At 40.7% G+C, this 18,816-nt stretch overlaps 3 protein-coding genes across 3 annotated transcripts; 1 reads left to right on the top strand and 2 right to left on the bottom strand.

Annotated features, from left to right (window-relative positions):
• Positions 1–237: 237 nt before the first annotated feature.
• snrnp40 (small nuclear ribonucleoprotein 40 (U5)) lies at positions 238–5,787 on the bottom strand. Its single transcript, XM_020090863.2, has 10 exons — positions 5,552–5,787; positions 4,736–4,865; positions 4,520–4,613; positions 4,254–4,419; positions 3,938–4,060; positions 2,119–2,239; positions 1,935–2,017; positions 1,604–1,665; positions 797–900; positions 238–553 (listed from the first exon to the last, which is right to left on the bottom strand). Exons 1-10 carry the CDS (start codon positions 5,660–5,662, stop codon positions 504–506), a joined length of 1,044 nt encoding a protein of 347 aa, XP_019946422.1. The 5' UTR covers positions 5,663–5,787; the 3' UTR covers positions 238–503.
• zcchc17 (zinc finger, CCHC domain containing 17) lies at positions 5,780–9,544 on the top strand. The gene is made up of 7 exons (XM_020090864.2): positions 5,780–5,915; positions 6,446–6,632; positions 7,618–7,718; positions 7,805–7,896; positions 7,996–8,096; positions 8,212–8,369; positions 8,625–9,544. The coding sequence occupies exons 2-7, from the start codon at positions 6,494–6,496 to the stop codon at positions 8,787–8,789; spliced, it is 756 nt and encodes a 251-aa protein (XP_019946423.2). The 5' UTR covers positions 5,780–5,915; positions 6,446–6,493; the 3' UTR covers positions 8,790–9,544.
• A 2,777-nt stretch (positions 9,545–12,321) lies between these two features.
• Positions 12,322–16,150, bottom strand: fabp3 (fatty acid binding protein 3, muscle and heart). Its single transcript, XM_020090897.2, has 4 exons — positions 15,926–16,150; positions 13,670–13,842; positions 12,841–12,942; positions 12,322–12,747 (listed from the first exon to the last, which is right to left on the bottom strand). The coding sequence occupies exons 1-4, from the start codon at positions 15,996–15,998 to the stop codon at positions 12,697–12,699; spliced, it is 399 nt and encodes a 132-aa protein (XP_019946456.1). The 5' UTR covers positions 15,999–16,150; the 3' UTR covers positions 12,322–12,696.
• Between the last annotated feature and the right edge of the window lie 2,666 nt (positions 16,151–18,816).

Here is an 18,816-nt window from a genome sequence, read left to right as displayed (position 1 = left end):
TATCAAGAACATTTAATTTATCCCTGGGAAATTAGTCAAGAAGACAAACAATCTTACAATGTTAAATGTGGCCCACGTCTCATCTTGCCACCAAGTTTCATGAAAATCCAGTTGGTAGTTTTTGCGTAGTCCTGCTCACAAACAAACACACACACAAGCGAAAACAAAAAGCACCATTGCCGAAGTAACAACTGTGAGCCGACAAAAGCATCACAACGATGAAAGAATCTGACAAACTTTTTACAGAATATTGAAAGTTTATTAAAAAGAAACATATCAGGATTAAAAAAAACTTTTCAATGTCAAGGTTGTTGTGACTGAGAATAATAAACTTTGAACAAACATCCTGAGGTTGTCTGAACACTGAAGCACATGAAATCACAGTGGCTCCACTGTCGATCACCACCCATGTACTTCCACAGCTGGACTCTCGCTGAGGACGCAAGCACACACACATAGTCACACACACACTGTCACACATACTCATCCAGATCACAAACATGCTACTGGATTTCACCCATGTAGAGCCGTTTATCACTGGAGCCAGACAGCACTGTGTGGAGAGAGAGAGAGAGAGAAAGAGATGAGCCTGAGGTGAGTTACAAACCAACATGAAATTATATCCAACAGATTTTCAGACTCTGCTGATGAACACATTCTGGCAAAAAAAAACAAAAGCACGCGACCATGAAAATGATCTTCTCTTCATGAACCTGTTCCTCAAGATATCTCTGTTCCATTCTTCTAACATGTATTACAGTGCGTCATCTGAGACTGACGCAGGTTCTCCACTCACCTATAGACTCCTCCGGGTGGAAGGCCACTTCATTGACGGAGCCAGCGTGGCCTGGCAGCTTGTACAGGATTCTGCGTGATGTGGTGTCCCAAATATACACAAATCTATAAACAGACACAAAGTCAGTAACTTTGTTAATAACTGAAACACATGAAAAACCATGAATATTGAGTTTATTTTATCTTTCTGAATCTTCTGACATGACAGGAGCACTTGGTAGACTCGGTGGCGTACACTCAACCAGGTGAGTTATTGGGTGCCCCTAACTGAGTGAGTTGAGTGATAGGAAAGGAAACTTATTTACAAATTGAAGTGCTGAGTGATGACAGGAGATCACTCTTATTTCTATTTTTGCAGAAAACTTACTGAACTGGCCAAAGACCACTGAGGGTTTAAAGTCCACGGGCCACAAACACAAAAGATGTGGCTGAAATTAAAGCCAGACGGAGAATGTAGACATTTGAGATGGTAGAGATTATAAAAGGACATTAGAAGAAACCCTTGGTGGACATTATAGTTGTGGTTTATAATGTTAGTACAATGATAATGTAACTCCTGCAGTAGACCGCCATTTATTTCCTAAAGCCCTGGAACTGGTTTCACTTTCTCAAAAGAACTGATGAAAGATGAGTGACAGACGAGAAGCCAGTGGAAACTGAGGGCAAACATGGAGGTGATGTCAGGACTTTGGCTCTCTGCCTTCACTGTGACAAGAATTTCACTGTAACCGATAATTAATTATAACATGGCCTCTAGCTAGTGTGTGTGTGTGTGTGTGTGTGTGTGTGTTGAGGGGGTTCTTCTCACCTGTCAGCTGAACCTGCAGCGATCTTACTGCCATCATTAGACCAGGAGCACCTCAGCAAATTCTGTACGACAGGAACAGATGTTTGAAATTTCATTAGCGACGTGACAACCATCTGAGACGCAAGCTACTATTACCGTAATGAGACAATAGGGAGGTTTTCTTTATTAGAAAGGTCAGCAGAGAGAGATGGGAGAGGCAGGAGAAGGAGAAAGGCAATGTCAGCAAACTGCAAGCAGATGTAAAGCAGGACGGCAGCTGTTTGTAACAAAGTTAATTTCAATTCAATTTAATTTCAAGTAGTAACGTGAGGAAACACTAGCTATGTGTTACCTTCTCAAAGTTGTGAACATTGCCCTGGAAAATCTTCACACATCTCTCCTTGGGCGCAAACGGTCGGACATCCCAAATCCGGACTACACGGAGAAACAGAAAAGAGTCACAATGAACATCCAGCAAAGGAAAATCAAAATGAAGGCGCCTGAGAAAAAGGAAAAAGCAGTTTCTAATGTCCCACCTGTGTTGTCCATGGAGTTAGAGAGAAGGTACGATCCCTCGGAGCTCAGAGCGAGTCCAGTTACCGAGTCACCATGACCGTGCATGTTGTAGATCAGCTTGTTCTGCCTCAGGTCCCACACCTGCTCGACACAAACCACAGCTACTGTCAGCGTTTTTACTGAAGCGAATATATAATAGTGTCAAAGAGTTGATTTGAGCTGAGATGTCACTGATAAAAAAAATTCAGTAAACAAAAAACTGTTGTTGGAGTCGGGGAGAGAAAAGAAATAGACACTGAGGTTTTTTACAACACTAAATACCCTGCAGCAGCGTTAGTAACCAGAAGTACTTAACATGACGAGGCACAAAAACCCCAATGTGATGCTTGAACGTCATTATAAAAGATGCAAGAGTGAAACAACAGAGGCAGTGACTGTTTTATGGGCTGAGCAGCACCTGAGGGAGACAGTTACACAGCACACTGACAATAACATAAATTTAGTATTTAACCACCTAATTTGAAAAGAATTAAAAAATGCAGTGTGTTTCATAGACTACAGATATAAGTACGCAGGTTTTTCATTATTTATTTTCAATAAGATACACAGCGTACTGAATGACCCCACTCATCCTCTTCAGTAGATATTCGAGCTGAGCCACAGGGGCTGAAGATCAAAACAGAAAGATTTAAAAGATCCTTTGTTTCTCTCGCCTTCAGAGTTAGATATCAGAGGTCATCGTCGCAATCTGCAACAAAATCTACCATCACTAACTTTATGGAAAAGTACGACAGTAACATTTGAAATAAAAAAACTTTTGTGGTGGTAACTGATATTTTGTGGTTGATATGCTGGGAAAACATACAGAGCACAGCAGCAGCAACCATGTAATGCTCCTTCCAAAAATCATTCTGTTATGGATTGTCTCTGTTGTTTTGCTGTATTTTAGAACATATATTTCTAAAGTATACTTTCTGTACCTCTGTTCAAATCAATGTTCTCTTTGGATAAGAAAATCTAATTTGATTCCTCAGTCAGCTACGACATCCCGAAGCCAAATATTTACAATACATGCACCTTAAACCAGCTATATCTGTTACTGCTCTTCACTTCCACTGAACATTTGCTCTTTGAGAGAGTAAAAGTATTTTGCACTAGAAAAAAAAAGACTGATCATCATATGAATGTGATATAGCAGTATTATATAGGCATGTTATTATATCATGTTTAGTAACCTTAGGGGATCATGAGGTTTTTATATACATATCTCTATTAACTTATAGGTTTCACAGTGTTTCATGTTATTTCTATGTGATGTGTGTGTGTGTACCGACTGGTTCCAGATGATGGGTATGAATCTGTTACAGGTTATTATCAGCTAAACTGATACCAAATGCCAAAACTCTTTCTTCTCACTATTGTATACCATATATATATATATATTTTATCTTTATACTCATCTATAACAAGCTTTTGCAAAATTATTGCAGTTGATATTGTAGTTTCCACAACAAGTATAAAATATTATCGCTTCAGTCGCTACTTGACCTTTTCTAATGTGTGACAACAGAAACAGAAGAGTGTTGATAAGAAACGCTTTCTTGTGAATTTTGACTGTATTGAAATGTCAATGTCAAACCTGTTAAAGTCTATTTGTAAGCACAGGGAGTAGAAGAGAAGCAAAGATGTGATGCATTGAAATCAGCTGACACTAGACCGAATGAAAATACAACGTAATTAAATTCCACAACTGGTTAACCATGTCCTCAGTTTTACACACTGAATAGACACAATCTGTATTGTCTCCAGGATCTCTGTATATGTTTAAAAACCTGGTACCTTGATGTCGTTGTCGATGCCTCCTGACAGGATCTGGTCACTGGTGTCATTGAAGGTGACAGCCAACACCTGATAGGTGTTCTGGAAAGTGTGGATCGCCCCCTTCTTACGAATGTCCCACAGCTATACCACAGAGACAAACACATACAAGGAGAGACCATGAAGGGACCATGAGCACATAATAATTTCCTAAACACAGGATCAAAACTAGAGTTCAGATCCAAGACTGTGACCATTGAGAGTGTTTGGGTTAAATTTCCAAACACTAACACACCCAATTATCTGATCAAAACAGGTCACTTAATGGAAAACCTACCTTGACTGTCCCGTCATCGCTGCCGGTGCAGACAAGCTGGGGCCCTCTGCGAGCTGGGTAGCAGGTGTTGACGAAGGAGGTGTGGCCCTTCAGACGCTTCATCCTCTCACCTGTCTCACTGTCCCACACACCTACAGTCTTGTCTGTGCTCGCTGAAAAGAGCACGCTGAAATACACAACATTTGTTTGATTTAGCTAATTATTTTGACTGAGGTTTATTCCAGAGTGTACCTATCAGGTTTTACATCATTGATGATGGTTCCTACCTTCCGTCTGTGTTGTAGTGCAGCTCCATCACTGCTCCGCTGTGGCCCTTCATAGTGGCATAATTCTCACAATCTCCGTACACATTCCACATCACTGCAGCAAAGAAACACAATGTACGATTATTTATCCACAGTAACAATGACTTTGCGTATGTGTGAACTATACGTTTTTTTGCATAACTGTTTGCAGAAGTTTATATATTATTATTAACTTACATATGAGCCTGTCAAATCCAGAGGAAGCCAGCGTGGCTCCGTTGGGATGAAACTTGCAGCAGTACACCTCACCCTCGTGGCCAGACATCAGCATGATGGGAGCCTGCAGGCTGGAGCTCCGTGGGGGCCCCTGCAGGAGACACATGGACAAGGATTTGAGCTGAGCTGTGAGTCTGACGTCAGGGGTTAAGGTTTGAGGGAAATAATACTAATTTCGAAAGAGTTTGTCCTGGTGAGAGCACTGATGAGTTAAATTAAGAGGAATCAAATTTCCTTGCAGGGTTGTTTTAGCGCTCAAATATTGTTATTGGCCATAAAACAGCCACAAGGGGCTCAGGAGGAGGAGTAGGTTGAGCTCTCAGTGTAAGAGTGATGTATATTAGAGAACGTGCTGAACTGTATACATGTATCTGTGAATGGTACTGTAAAGCGTTTGGAGTGGTCATCAAGACTATAACAGTGCTATATAAGTACAGATCATTTACCATTCAATTAGCTGGGTACATATTGTGTATAAGGACGACATACTGAAGAACTTCCTGAACCAGATGTAGAACGTGACAAATGAGTGATCGGTCAATTATGAGAAAATGAATCATCACTGTATCTGCTGCTTTTGAGTTTATGTTGATTTCCTGCTTCTCTGTTCAGTAAACAGCTTTGTTCCACGAGTAGAAGGCATCTTTCCAGTCCAGTGATCTCACGTCATAGACGGTTGTGTAGTTAATAATATCCAACAATAATCGTTGAGTTTTCTCGAACAAGTTTCTACCAGTATTTTTGACCCGCACCAGGCTGCACTACTTCTTTGCTCACCATCGCCACGAGTTGCTGAGACTGAGCCGCCGCCACCAGCTCCGTCCGGGGCCGCTTCGCCGCCGCAGGAACCACCGCCATGTCCGCCACTCTTTTCTTCGGCTCAATCATCCCTGGTTCGTGTTCACGAAGCGGCGAAAAATATCAATTTAAACGCTTTGTTTGACTAAAATGAGCGGACGTCTTTCACACAGCGAAATCCAGCGGAGTAACACCAACGAAGAAAAGAGGGGATCTACTTCCGCCGGCTATGAGGCGTGTGATTGGTTTGAGTTTGTATAGTCTGCTGTGATTGGTTGGTTAGCTTGTTGTCGTCCTGGCTTGCACCGGAAGTGAAACTGAACCAGCTCTGCTATCGCGAACGGTAGTTCTGTTTTATTTCAGTATTTTCTCCTCATCTAGAGTTTCATCCTCTTCTTTTACTAGTTGGTATTTACAATAAGTCAACGCACCAGTTACTCTGTTAATGTGTTTTTGTCAGTTTGAACATGGTTTGCCTGGTCGAGAGCAATAATGAAATGTAGCTAACGTTAGCCTAGCTGCTACTATTCACAATGAGTCTCAAAAAAAGAGTTACTGCAGTTGTTTATTCTGTCTAAGATCTTCTGCAAAACTTTTTTAAATAAGCTCATACATAACTGAAGTAAACCAACCAGCTATTTATCCCCATGAGAGAGGACTCTGATGAAAGCATGTTAATGTTAAAGTTATTCTAATTTATAAATGCAAGGGTATTTACTTTATTGAATATAAGATATTTGAATTTAAGATTTGATCCATCTTTTGTTCTTTAGAGATTTGTGGTAAATAAAACCATAAATCTTTAAGTGTTAGTTTCAAAAAGGGAATTTCTTCCATTTTAAGACCTAAAAAGTAATTAAATGTAATTTCCAGTCTTCCAGATCTACGTATTGATACCTGTGGTCTACCTCCACTGAGACGATGTCTGACAGTGATGGTCCACCACAGGAGCCGGCTGGATTGGAAGGTCTGCCACCACTGTACAGCATTGCCAAGGGAGAAGTGGTTTCTGTGCAAGCCTATGGAGCTTTTGTTCGACTGCCAGGATACAAGAAGGAAGGTGTGTGGAAGTTCATGTATCTTTAGATAGATCTTTACTGTTTTAATTATTCAGAGCGAAAACATCCACAAAACCCAAATGAGTGGAATGACCCACAGTAATAAGAAGAAATAGGGCAGTGAAAGACTGCAGGAATCCCACATGATATAAATAAGTAAGTATGAAAACCACCAGGGGTAACACAATAAGAATCAGCAGAGACAAACCAATGCAGAGAGAGTGCAGAAGATGCAGGGCCTTGGTTCCTTAAGTCCAGTGCATAGTGTCTGTGTCAATCTGTGCCATTTATGTCTTTGCCAAAATTAGGAGAAGAGACTACACAGCATCTAAGATAATTACTTCCCTGATTGGAAGAAGATCATTTTTTATAATATTAACTTTTTTGTTAAAATGAGGTAGGCAGCATCCTGCAGTTTGTAGTTATGATGCTCCACATAACAGATGATGAGGAAGAGTAAATGTAACAGTGCAATCCCATGTTTTTAATATAATGATACATTTTTACATGTGGCTTTTAATGCCACTGTTACAAATAATTTTAAACCCAGTGTGAGTTTTTTATAAAGAGCTATAAGATCACGTTCATGTAAAGAGGGAAAGTTGCGAAGGTTTTGGCCTCTGACAATCTAGGTATACACAAGGGGTTACATTTTTTAACCAAATACTTTTTTATTGTCCGACAATTATCCTTGATCTGTAGGAACTAAACTCCAGCTGTTCATTTTCTCCACTAAGGGGCAGTCTGAGCAAAGTGCACTGGGAAAAATCTACACCACCTGCACCTTGGTTCTCAGAAAGTTTGAGAATATGCTGCATATTTAGCTTGAATTTGAAGCCTGAAAAGAAAGTTAAGTTCAGGTTGAAAAGTAAATGTATCTATTTCATAGATGACTGTTCTTTGTGGTCAGGCTCTACTTACATCATCAGCAATATAAAGATGTATTTGCATGTCCAACATCTAACCTCTTTTCTCCTGCACACACAGGCCTGGTTCATGTGAGTGAGATGTCGGCCTCACGGGTTGAGAGCGCCTCAGAAATTGTCGATGTGGGTGAACAGGTGTGGATTAAAGTCATTGGGAAAGAGGTAACAACACACACACACACACACACACACACACACACACACACACAGTACTGTATGCAGCTGCAGCTCTCTCCTCTACTTCTCAGATTCGTGATGATAAGGTGAAGATGTCCTTCTCAATGAAAGCTGTCAATCAGGGAACAGGGCGGGACCTGGACCCCAATAATGTCAATGCAGAGTAAGTGTTGACATTTGTGTTATTTGTGTGTGTTTGTCTGTGCATGTACAGGTGTGTGTGTGTGTGTGTGTGTGTGATTGTGACTGTGTGTGACTGCAGGCAGGATGCGAGGCGACGTAAGATGTTCAGAGACCAAACTGGCAACAGGATCACACTGGAGGCTGTGCTCAACACGACGTGTGCAAAGTGTGGCTGCAAAGGTACAAACAACAACATGAAAAATACAACTGTCCTAACAAAGTCTGCAAGCAACCACAACGTTTTTCTGGGATTTTGTTTTGCAGTCATTTGAATAAATAGTTACTGTTTTTTTAGGTCACTTTACAAAGGACTGTTTCTCTGCTCCGGGCTTGCAGTACGCTCTTTTGCCTGAAGAGGATGATGTAGAGCCACAGCAGCAACAGCAGCAACAGCAGCAGCCCTCAACAGCTGCGCTTAGGCAAGACTCAGACAAAAAGAAGAAGAAAAAGAAGGTGAATATGTGTTTTTTGTGTCACCACAACACATGTCTGTGGTTTCATACGCCTACAGATACAAGGCATTTTTATTAGAACGGTCAGAAGTGTTGTTTGAAAGAAAACCGTGTGACTAAGTCCTTTAAAACCACTGTTCAATTTTGAGGCATTGAAACAGCTGAAACTGCTTTGAACATATCCCTTTATCATCGCTCTTCAACTTCCCTTTAATGCCTCACAGAACATTTTTCTTCTTGTTTATTCATACCCCAGGAGAAGAAAATGAAGAAGAGGAAGAGGGAGAGGAAGGAGTCGGAGAGCGACAGCAGCAACAGCAGCGAGTGCAAAACCAAGAAGAGGCGCCACGACCCCACTCATGACAGAGATGACAAGAAGAAGAAGAAGCATAAGAAACATAAATCTCACAAACACAGCTGAAACACACACACATACACACACTGCAGCTATCACACAAACGCAAAAAGGGAAGTGGTTAGCAACAGAGTGACAGACATCCAGTTGTGTATCTTAAAATAATTTCTCCACCACCAGCTTATTATAGAATCCTTTAATTTAAATTGAGGAAAGTTTTGCTTAATGTCTCTCCACGATCTTAGAAGCATGTTTAGACCTGTCAAGTTTTAAAAAGAAACAAAATAGTAAAGAAGGAAATTTCTTCAAACACAAAAATGTCTGCCGACAACACCTACTTGTCCTAATGAAACCTCTGGCTCCCCTGCAGGAGGAGTTCATACATCATTCAAAACCAGATAGGTGTAAGCAATATGGCAGCAAGTGTCTATCCCCCATGAAATCCAGATATTGTTCACAGATATCCGGTTTCCAGCGTTCTGGGAAATCCATTAAGCAGAAATGAGGCAGTCAAGCTGACTTCTTAGGGAGGGTCGGACATGAAAGACCTTGACATAATCCACAAAAAGCTACACAAATACGCACAGAGGAAGAGGTAAAGACACAAACAGGAAAAGTAATGTAGCACAAGCGAGCATGTCAGGAACCTCATGCTACGATGATATCCTTAGGTAGCCTGTAGCTTATTGTGCACTTGTGTGTGCATCCATGTTTGTTTATATATCTTTCATCCAGGGGCCTGCTCACAATACACCCCCCTCTTCCTGCATGTCAACATGTTAACTCCATTAAAGGTTTTTTATTTGTAAGATTAAAAAAAATGCCTCTTGATCTCTTTGTTCCTGGACCTTGAACTTGTAACGTTGCTATTAGAATCCGGCCTCAGGAGCCAAAACACACACACACACACACACACACACAGACATGAGAAATTCTCAGGTGGAATCCAGTGGTCCACCCTGGGTCATGTTAAGTTCATGTTTTCGTGTGAGGGAAGGTGTCTCAGGGCTTGGTTCAGGGATTTACACAACATGAAGGTTAAAAGGTAAAAAGCTGCACACAAACACGTTTCTAATAGATGACCCTTTGTTGATGTAAGGCAAGATAAGGCCACATTAGAGTTTTGACCCTGATTCTGCACGTAGGATTGTAGAATGATAGATTGTTTCCAGCTGCAGAGGTTTGGCAGCAGTAAATGAGTGAGTGCACTCCCCTGACTCTAATGACTCGTTTGCTCATCAGTCTCCTCATTTTCCTACACTCCCGTTTCTCCTGTTTGCAGAGGCCTGGTTAAACGTAAAGCAGGACGCAGAGCTTGCAGAGCTAGAAATGTGAACTTGTATTTCATTATTATACTTTACATACTTTAAACACAAACTCAGCAGAGAAAGTAAAACTTGTCTACATCCCCCACCCCCACCCAGGATATCCTTGAAGTAAAAGTAAAAGTAAAATTTCTGCTTCGATAAGGGAATAACTCGTTTATCTTTCTATGTTGTGTGAAAAACAGAATACCAGGACAGAATAGTCGTTTGGAGTCAAATGAAGGAAATAATGAATACATTTGTTTCAAGAAATATGGACATTCAATGTTTTGAACTGATAAAATGTACAGGTGATAAAGTGAATACTCTGCTCCCACAGTGAATGTATGTGGATTCAGACAGCTTGGGAGGACTCAGGGCTCAGCAGTGCGGTCAGATAAACATGTTGATGGTTAGAGGATGAGATCAAATGTAATTTTAAGTTAAATGAACTTTAATAATAATTGTCTTTATTCTTTATAATTCTATTATTAATTTATCAAAAAACTTAATAGGGTAAAGAATAAACTTTCAATTTCAATTATATTATTTTTATAATTTGCTTATTGCATGTTGTAAATGCATTGATGGGAATATCTTTATCTTATCTTGATTTTTGCAAATTGAAGTTCGTATTTTGGGACTTAATCTTAATTTTTTTTGCTCCTTTCTGAATGTTATTAATATGTTTGTGTAAAAGAGATCCGGTAAAAGCAGAGCAAAATATTTGTTTCTATTTTCATTTGTGATCTTGACAAAGGTGGAGTCCAACCATTGTCAAGCATGCTGTTCATATGTTTGAAGCATGGATCATTCATTCATACAGACAGACAGACAGACAGGATGACCTTCATGGATCATGTGTCAGTGTTTGGTGAGAAAACACAGTGGCTGCACAGGTGAATCTATACAGTTATCTTGAGAGTCTCATTGTTCAGGCCTGTGTGACAGTTGGACTTTTCAAACATTCAGTCTTTACTTTTAGATACTTACATGTGGTTTCACCTACTTTGGTCTCCTATATAGGTATTTCCAACTCTTTGCTCTGTAAACAAACGTTCTTATGACCTTTTCAGCTCAGACTAACTATAGGAGGTGACAGCAGTGGGTTGCCTGGAACCTTTCACCCCGTCACCCCGCTACTAGTTGGCAACCTGTCCCGAACACATGACACCAATCTACTGTGGGAGGGAATGATCCAAATTTAGATGGCACACACGGTCGCACAAAGTACAGCATACAACAGTACCAACACATCTACCTCAAGCCTTGACCCTTGACAAAACTTTCCCCTCAACTAGCCAGGGTAAAGGCAATTCAAACACACACACACACACACACACACAAAGGAGCTATTATTAACCCCCCTGAGTCTGTGTAGATCCAGCTGTGATGGAAAACTGTAACACCTCTGGACTTACTCAGACATGCACGCTCGTGTTGCAGTACTGAACTCTTACACCACACTTTGAGTCATAACCACACGTCAGACTCTCCGCTTCCCTTTTCAAAGTTCAGATTTGAGTTCATGAAGGCAGCACTCGTCTGTACCTGAATCCAGTCTGTTTCACTTCAGGCCAATAGCTACAACACCATCAGAGAAAATTCTCTTCGAGGTCCAAACTACCTGAACAGAGTAAATCAGCCTTTTGCGTTCATGCACCACCAAGACATTGAAATCTTACCATGACCATCCTCTCGGCTGTTGTTACAAAACTTTAAGAAGTATTTTCATCACTTTTGGTTTTACATAATTCCTTTTAGCCACTGGTTCCTGTTTGTTCTTTGTTTTTAATCAGTTTGCTATGATTTAGTTTATTTTTCTGTGTGTAGTTCAGGTATCACTCATACTGTTGGGACCTAAATGTGTTTTCACAGTCTAATTATGGGGACATAACACTGTAAACTGTTACATATCAAGGTGAAGACATAATTTAAGGTTAGTGTGTGACTTAACATGAAAACTAGTATTAAAGTGTTTATTTTCCCTACTTGTATTTATATTTGCAACTATTTTAGTTTATTGCTGCCCATCCAGATCAGGACTCCTTGTACAATGATAAGATCCCTTATCCAATCTACTGATCACAGCTGCCAGCATATTATTTCCATGATACTTGAGCTTTTAATTCAAAAGTGAAAATTTACACATGGAATTTGCTTATTTTCATATTCTTCAGGATCAGTTAAACAAACTTTATACAGTATTTAAATACATTTTCTGCTCGTAATCCCACCAGCCACCACAGAAAGACACTCTCAGAAGAACTCATTGTTTTACCACTTCATCCAACTGTGAGGAAACTTTCATTTTTATTTTTCAGGTCTCAATAGTTAAACAAAACGTTTTTAACACTTCCAGGTTTATCATAGGCACCATGCACAACACATTTTCTTTTTTTTTAAATCCACAGGCCTGTTCAGAGAACAAAACAAACAACAACTCATTGGAATTTATTCAGTGTTTGAACAACAGTATAAAGAGAAGAACAGGAGCAATGCTGATCTTAGATACTGAAAGGGAGAAGAGGGGGAATCGGCATCAGTCGCACACCACGTCCGGCTGCTCGGCCTGGGCTGAGGTGCCGTTAACGTAGATCATGTCACAGAAGCTTTAGATGAATAGATGATGCGGGGGGAGGGGGAGCGACTCTGGGTTGGGTTTTTTACTATGCTTTTACATAGTGACGCGTGCAAACGACTTCTCCGATTGTAAGTGTCTGTGATGGAGAGAGAAAGAAAGATATGTTAAGACAACAAATACGCACACAGACACACAAATATATATGAAGATTTGAGTTTGTAGGACTCACTAGTGTGAGGGCGTTTCCGTTGACTTCTCTGACCAGACTGGTCTCTTTGCCGTCCCACTTCTGTACGTGCACCATTTTCCCGTTGTCTATTTTTACAATGGACTGCAGACAAACAAAGATATACAGATGTAATTAATACACACAGGATCTCACCATCGTCATCAAAATCATTTTGAGGTACTTGTACTTAACTTGGGTTCCTGCTTTTTGTCACTTTATATTCCTTAAATCATTTATTTATTGAATATATTGAATTGTGTAAAGGTCCCTGGTTACAAAGTGACATTGATCAACATTGTAATTCAATCATCACATCAGGTTTTTGAGGGTCAAGTTTTCAATGCTAAAAAACATTGACTCAAAACTTTTATATGTGCTTTTATCAACATTAATGTTATATTTATTTCTGCCTTATTCAACACTTCAAGGCAACACATCTCATTTTAATTTCCATGAAATGTGGTGTTTTAATGCTTTCTAAATTTAGTTTTACTTTAAAAGAGGCTGCCGGTGTCATTTCATCTTTCAGAATGTGGGCTGCAAGACCTCATCTCTGACCTTCACCTCTGACCTCTCAGAAGCTCCTTCCTCATGTTCACGTCTAAAACAAGCACGAGAGCCCTGACTGTGACAAATCACACTTGTTTGTTGAGCCTCATGACTGAATTATCACTCCCTGCTCATCACATGCTACATTCATGGCTACCGCAGCATTTTGTAGGTTATGACTGTGTCATAAATCCTCACAGAAAGTTATTTAAACCCCTCTTTTCAAATTAACAACATTGCAAAGTCTCGTCTATGAGCAACCTGGCCTTTGACCTCTCACCTTAACCTTCCTGTCATCAGCGGTGGTCTCGTCGAACTCCTCATCCAGCTTGAAGATGAGCTCTGTGTTCTTGACGGAGCTCTGGGTCTTCAGAGTCACGGTATCACCATCCACTGAGATAATGGTAGTGGGCTTGGTCAGGCCTCCCAACTTACGGGTGGCGTAACCCACACCTGAAGAAAACAAAAGCTGGTCAGTGGGGGGGATTTGGTATATAATTTAAAGATAATCACTTTAAATTCATAATAACATATACTTTACAGTTTAATGATAAAATGACTTATAAGTAATTTTGTAAATAACTATTTATAAACGAAAAGAATTGAAAGATTTAAACATAAATACATTTCTGCACTTATTTATTCTGAAAAACTATATTGCCGAATATTGGCCAACAACCACTGATATGTCTGTGTAAGGCTAATTCCTATCATTTAACTCATTTATCACCAGGACTCAATTCCACAATCAAATCAAACATGAATTTGGTTTTCTGGAACATGCACACACTATGCACACAATGCGTTGGTGGGTACATGGACGCCTGCCCGGAGCCCTGCATGGTCAATACTAACAGCTCCTCCCATACAAGTGCGTCACTACACCACGAACTTTAATGCTTAACAAATAAAGACAGCAAACACACAGGGTAGCGCGAACAAGTGTGCGTCAAGCTAAAATGCCCTAGGATAAGATCGATAGCGCAAGCAAGCTACATGCGACCTAGATAATTTTTCAAATCCAAGAAATAGATATTTCAAAATCAGCCTGCTGGTGGCGCTAGAGCAAAATCAGGGAATACATACGTAGTAGCAGTATTCTAACCAATAATTTGTTGAGATATGACCCTCTGACAAATACAACCACCATATTACCGTTGTTGAATATTGAAGTAAATAATCTTTTGATAAATTTTACCAGAGTGCTTCATTGGAATAAGTTTTAAGACGTAGTTGTGGGTTTGCCCTCCAGCCCTCCTTCACCTGACATATGCTGTAATCTTTTGTTTGTCTGCTGCCCTGACCCACTGCGTGTTCTTCAAACATAGAGTACTGTTGACCTGTTCAGGCATGTGTCTGTGCAACTAATCACTTCCTTTACCTTCACTGTTGGTGTGCCACTGTGTGAGGGATCATGAAAGTTCAGTTCATTGGTTCAAGGTGATTTACACCCACTGCTACTGCAACAACAGAATGTCAGGTAGACAATCCGGTTTCTATATAATTTGTATGTGTGTATGTGTGTGTATGTGTGTGTGTAGACTGGGGTTGAGTGGTCTTTGGTTTTGATGGTCACATTACCCGGAGTGGTCCTTGGTCATGAGAAATCACTAACACCACTTCATTTCTACTTTCTCGTCCCATTAGTTCCTTGGCACTGGATCCTCCTTAATATCCCCCCCCCCCCCCATGGCTTCAAACAATGAACAGCTTTCAGCGAAGGTCACCCACATTGTGCTCATGGGCTATATAGCCCGTCTGTACTTGTGAGGACCATCCTGCGCATGATCTTACAGGGTGAGGAAACTTTGGCTGGTCCTCATTTTTGGATTAAGGGTAAGGGTAAGGATTGGGTTTATTTTAAAGTAAGGGTTAGGTTTAGTTTAAGGTAAGGATTACGGGTAGTTTGAGGCAAGGTATGGGTTTAGGTTAGGGTACGGATTAAGTTGAATTTAAAGTAAGGATGAGGTTTTTGTTCAAGGTGAGGATAAGATTGAGTTAGGGTAAGGATCAGGTTTAGTTCAAAGCTAACTAGTCTAGGGAAAGGTTTAGGTTTAGTTGCGCTGGTTAAGGTTGGGGAAGGGGTTAGGAAATGCATTGTGTCAATGAGGGTCCTCACTAACACCAGGAGAAGAATGTGTGTGATTTGTCATTCAGATTTTTCTCACAGTGGCTTGATTTTCTGCCCCTCCCTCATTCACAGCACTTAAACCATGCGGTCAACCACTTTACCTCCCCCCGGTCCCCTTCTTCTCCTCTCCTCTTTCTCTCTCTCTCTGCCCCACTCCCTCTCCACCCTTGTTCTCCCTCTATCTCCATTCTTTCATTCTTCATCTTCCTCCCTTATCTGCCTCTTCATTCCCTCCCCTTGCTTCTTTGCCCATGCTCTGCATTTACAAACAGACACACCGTACAGCGTTCATACATCCTCATCCTTCACATGTGCTCACATGCAGCACTGGCACCATTGCGTCCTCATGTCACGCGCATGCGCACACCCAAGTACATTCTACTACGAAAACACACACAAACTCACCCAGCTCCTTCATGTAATCATCAAACTTCTCGCTCTCCTTCAGGTTCCACGTGCCAACGAAAGCCTCGGCCATGTCTGCAGCAGCGAGCAGGGGTGAGTGTGTGAGAGGCAGAGAGAGAGCGAGGGAGAGGGAGAGAGAGAAGAGTGTGAGGCTGCAGAGAGAGGGTGCGACAGAGTGAGAGAGGAAGGAGAGAGACACTCGGAGTTTAGTCAACGCACTGCGATCCTACTGGCTGGATTTATAACGGCTGTTCCTGACGTCACCTGGCTGTGCGGGGGGGGGGGGGGAATGTATAAATATACATGTGAAGTATATTTGGATGTGAATTACAATTTTTCTCAATAGTTCTCCTCATTAATATGTTTTTCCTCAATACTACCAGTACTAATATAGTAATGTTGGTGTTAGGGGGGATGACTCGTGTGAAAAGAAAGAAAGAAATATATTCAGAAACAAAGGTAGCCAACCTAAATGATTGAAATCAAACAATCATTCTGTCGTCAGCACCAGAACATACGTGGAATCAAACAGACCCGAGCTCTTCATGTAGTATAGAGACGCTTAACTCATCATAATGACAATTCAGAAATTTGATTTATTCTCAACTTCTAGAGACATGAACCCTGACCCTGCAACTAAAGGCATTTGACTCCTGCATATGTTTGCTGTGACATACAATTTAGTGTTTGATTTTAATATATATTTAATGTTTTGGTTTTAACATAATATTAAAAAAAAAATCTTCTTCTACTTGTTTTCAAACAGCATGATAATGATTTTATATACATATATTGCAATTTAGCTTCCTCGAATGGAGAATTGTCTGATTCCCCCCCCCCCCCCCAAAAAAGAAATATTAATACATCGACCAATTAATAGCCTTATACATCACGCTTTGGTAAAAATGGCAACAAAGCACATGTGAATTTGAACATTTGAGAAAGGCTAAGAGAGGAGGGATCAGAGAGAGCCACAGGGCCATCGTAAGAAAAACAAACGCAGGGCTGGAGGAATAAAAGGCAGAGTAAAGAAAGAGAGGGGGAGCAGGAGGATGAGGGGGAGGAGTTGTTGAACAATCCCCTGTTGTCAATAGATAAAGAGAAGGACAACAGATTGAGCCTGAGAGGAGGATGGGGGGATGATTGATTTTTTTTTCCAGAGGTGGAGCCGGGGGGGGGTTGATGGTTGAAAAGAATGCCTTGATTGTCGTCTCTTAGGCTCCTCGTCTCATCTCACTATACTTTTCTCCTCTTTCTCTGGTTTTGCCTCCTGTTGTTGTGCTTTTTTGACTTTTGCTTTTTTTTATACAATACACTATCACAGTTGCACATGACGGCTGAGTAAGATGATGCAATCAGGAAGGTGGTGGATGGTTGGTGTGTAACCACATTTCTCACTTTGCACCGATGCACAGAAAGTTTATTTTTGTGATTTAGGATCATCTTAAAATCTTTCCCTGGAGACCTACTATAGGGATGATTGGATTTTATACTTCTATTAGTCCACAAATCTCATGAAATGATGGCGCTTGGGCTGTCTGCTCCTGTTCGCCAGATCTGGGCCAAAGATGGCCCCATATTCACCATTTACCACATGGGCCACTTTAGGTTCACATCCAGATTTAACCTTACCTAGTTTACCACATGTTTGCCAAAAAAGGCCCACACTTGTTTTGGGATATGTGGGCCACATTTGCTGATTTATAAGTGGGCCACTTTAGGCTCACATCCGTTTTGTCTGGCCAGAAGAGCCACATCATTGCCTGAAGTGGCCCACTGCCATATACTACCTGGGTGTCAACTTTAGCTAAGAGGACCCAAATGCAGGGGTGGAAGCTTCAACTAGTGAAAGTGAAAATAATGAGAAAAACAAAGCAGGTTTACGCTCTCCATTGGCAGGAAAACATCAGAGAAACATGGGGTAAAAACATCAATGAAAACTGAACTGAGGCTTGAGGAAAATCCACACGTTAATAGACGAACTGACCAAGACAAAGGGAAACTCTGAGACTATATACACAAGTGAGGCTGCAGGGACAATGAAAACACATTTGGACAGGTGCAGACGTTTGGAAAGATGTTTCAATATAAAACAGGAAACAAACAGAAGAAAAACATCCATAACTACAAAGTTCATACTACATCCAAAAGTCTATCCAAAAAGGTACAAAACAGTCTTTTAAAAGTTCACAAAAGCACAGACCCATGCCACCCTGATGGTTGTTTAAATGTGTTCTCATTCTCATCAATCTGTGAGGCCCATTTAAAGATTTGGGGTCTCCCGTGGGAACAAAAACGCTGACATACAGGGCAGAGAAGTCCAAAAGTAGAGAGAAGACTAAATGAGACGGGTTTATGCAAAATGGATAGATAGTAGCAAGAGTTAAGCTCTTAACTAATAATGAAAACATGTTGTTTTTTTAAAACTAAACATGATTATGTCCAATGAAGTCCTGCATTTTCGATGTTTTACAAAAACCAAACAAACTTGTACTTCAGTTTTTCGTTTTAAACCAAAACAAGAAAATTCTTGTAAAACCTCTTTAAAGAGGTAATAGACCTGATTTTTGAAAAGGCAAATTAACATTGTTGCAATGTTTGTGAATGTACAGCTGTGTGCCTGAGGGTTTTTTGACCCATTATGTTATTACCTGAACAATGTCCCCACAACATTCACTACACTACATGTGGAAGGACTCAAACTGTGCTAGTACATTCCTAAGTCCTCAACCGTAACCACTCCTACTCCACTTGCTATCACAACAACAGTCACACATTTTGGAACCACATGTTGTCAAACTTGTGCTGTGTGTTATTTGAAAGATTGATTATCTTATTATCGCTCCTGTATTAGTCTGGTTTGTCTACAGGGAGTTTCAATTCTGGAAACA

This window comes from Paralichthys olivaceus, chromosome 20, assembly GCF_024713975.1.
Source record: "Paralichthys olivaceus isolate ysfri-2021 chromosome 20, ASM2471397v2, whole genome shotgun sequence".
In the NCBI taxonomy this organism is placed as follows: domain Eukaryota; kingdom Metazoa; phylum Chordata; class Actinopteri; order Pleuronectiformes; family Paralichthyidae; genus Paralichthys; species Paralichthys olivaceus.
Note: the sequence above shows the minus strand (reverse complement) of the source record. Positions and strands in the feature narration are given on the sequence as shown.

Bases quoted from the DNA above. Each gene is read 5' to 3' on its own strand.
- zcchc17 (XM_020090864.2), top strand. From the start codon at position 6,494: ATGTCTGACAGTGATGGTCCACCACAGGAGCCGGCTGGATTGGAAGGT. The intron at 7,897-7,995 runs GTAAGTGTTGAC...GTGTGACTGCAG, and splicing joins CCCAATAATGTCAATGCAGA to GCAGGATGCGAGGCGACGTA. The intron at 8,370-8,624 runs GTGAATATGTGT...TTCATACCCCAG, and splicing joins AAAAGAAGAAGAAAAAGAAG to GAGAAGAAAATGAAGAAGAG.
- fabp3 (XM_020090897.2), bottom strand. From the start codon at position 15,998: ATGGCCGAGGCTTTCGTTGGCACGTGGAACCTGAAGGAGAGCGAGAAG. The intron at 12,943-13,669 runs GTGAGAGGTCAA...GTTTGTCTGCAG, and splicing joins CTGATGACAGGAAGGTTAAG to TCCATTGTAAAAATAGACAA. The intron at 12,748-12,840 runs GTGAGTCCTACA...TCTCCATCACAG, and splicing joins ACGGAAACGCCCTCACACTA to ACACTTACAATCGGAGAAGT.
- snrnp40 (XM_020090863.2), bottom strand. From the start codon at position 5,662: ATGATTGAGCCGAAGAAAAGAGTGGCGGACATGGCGGTGGTTCCTGCG. The intron at 2,018-2,118 runs GTGGGACATTAG...TTCTCCGTGTAG, and splicing joins TAACTCCATGGACAACACAG to TCCGGATTTGGGATGTCCGA. The intron at 554-796 runs GTGAGTGGAGAA...CTCTCCACACAG, and splicing joins CCACCCGGAGGAGTCTATAG to TGCTGTCTGGCTCCAGTGAT.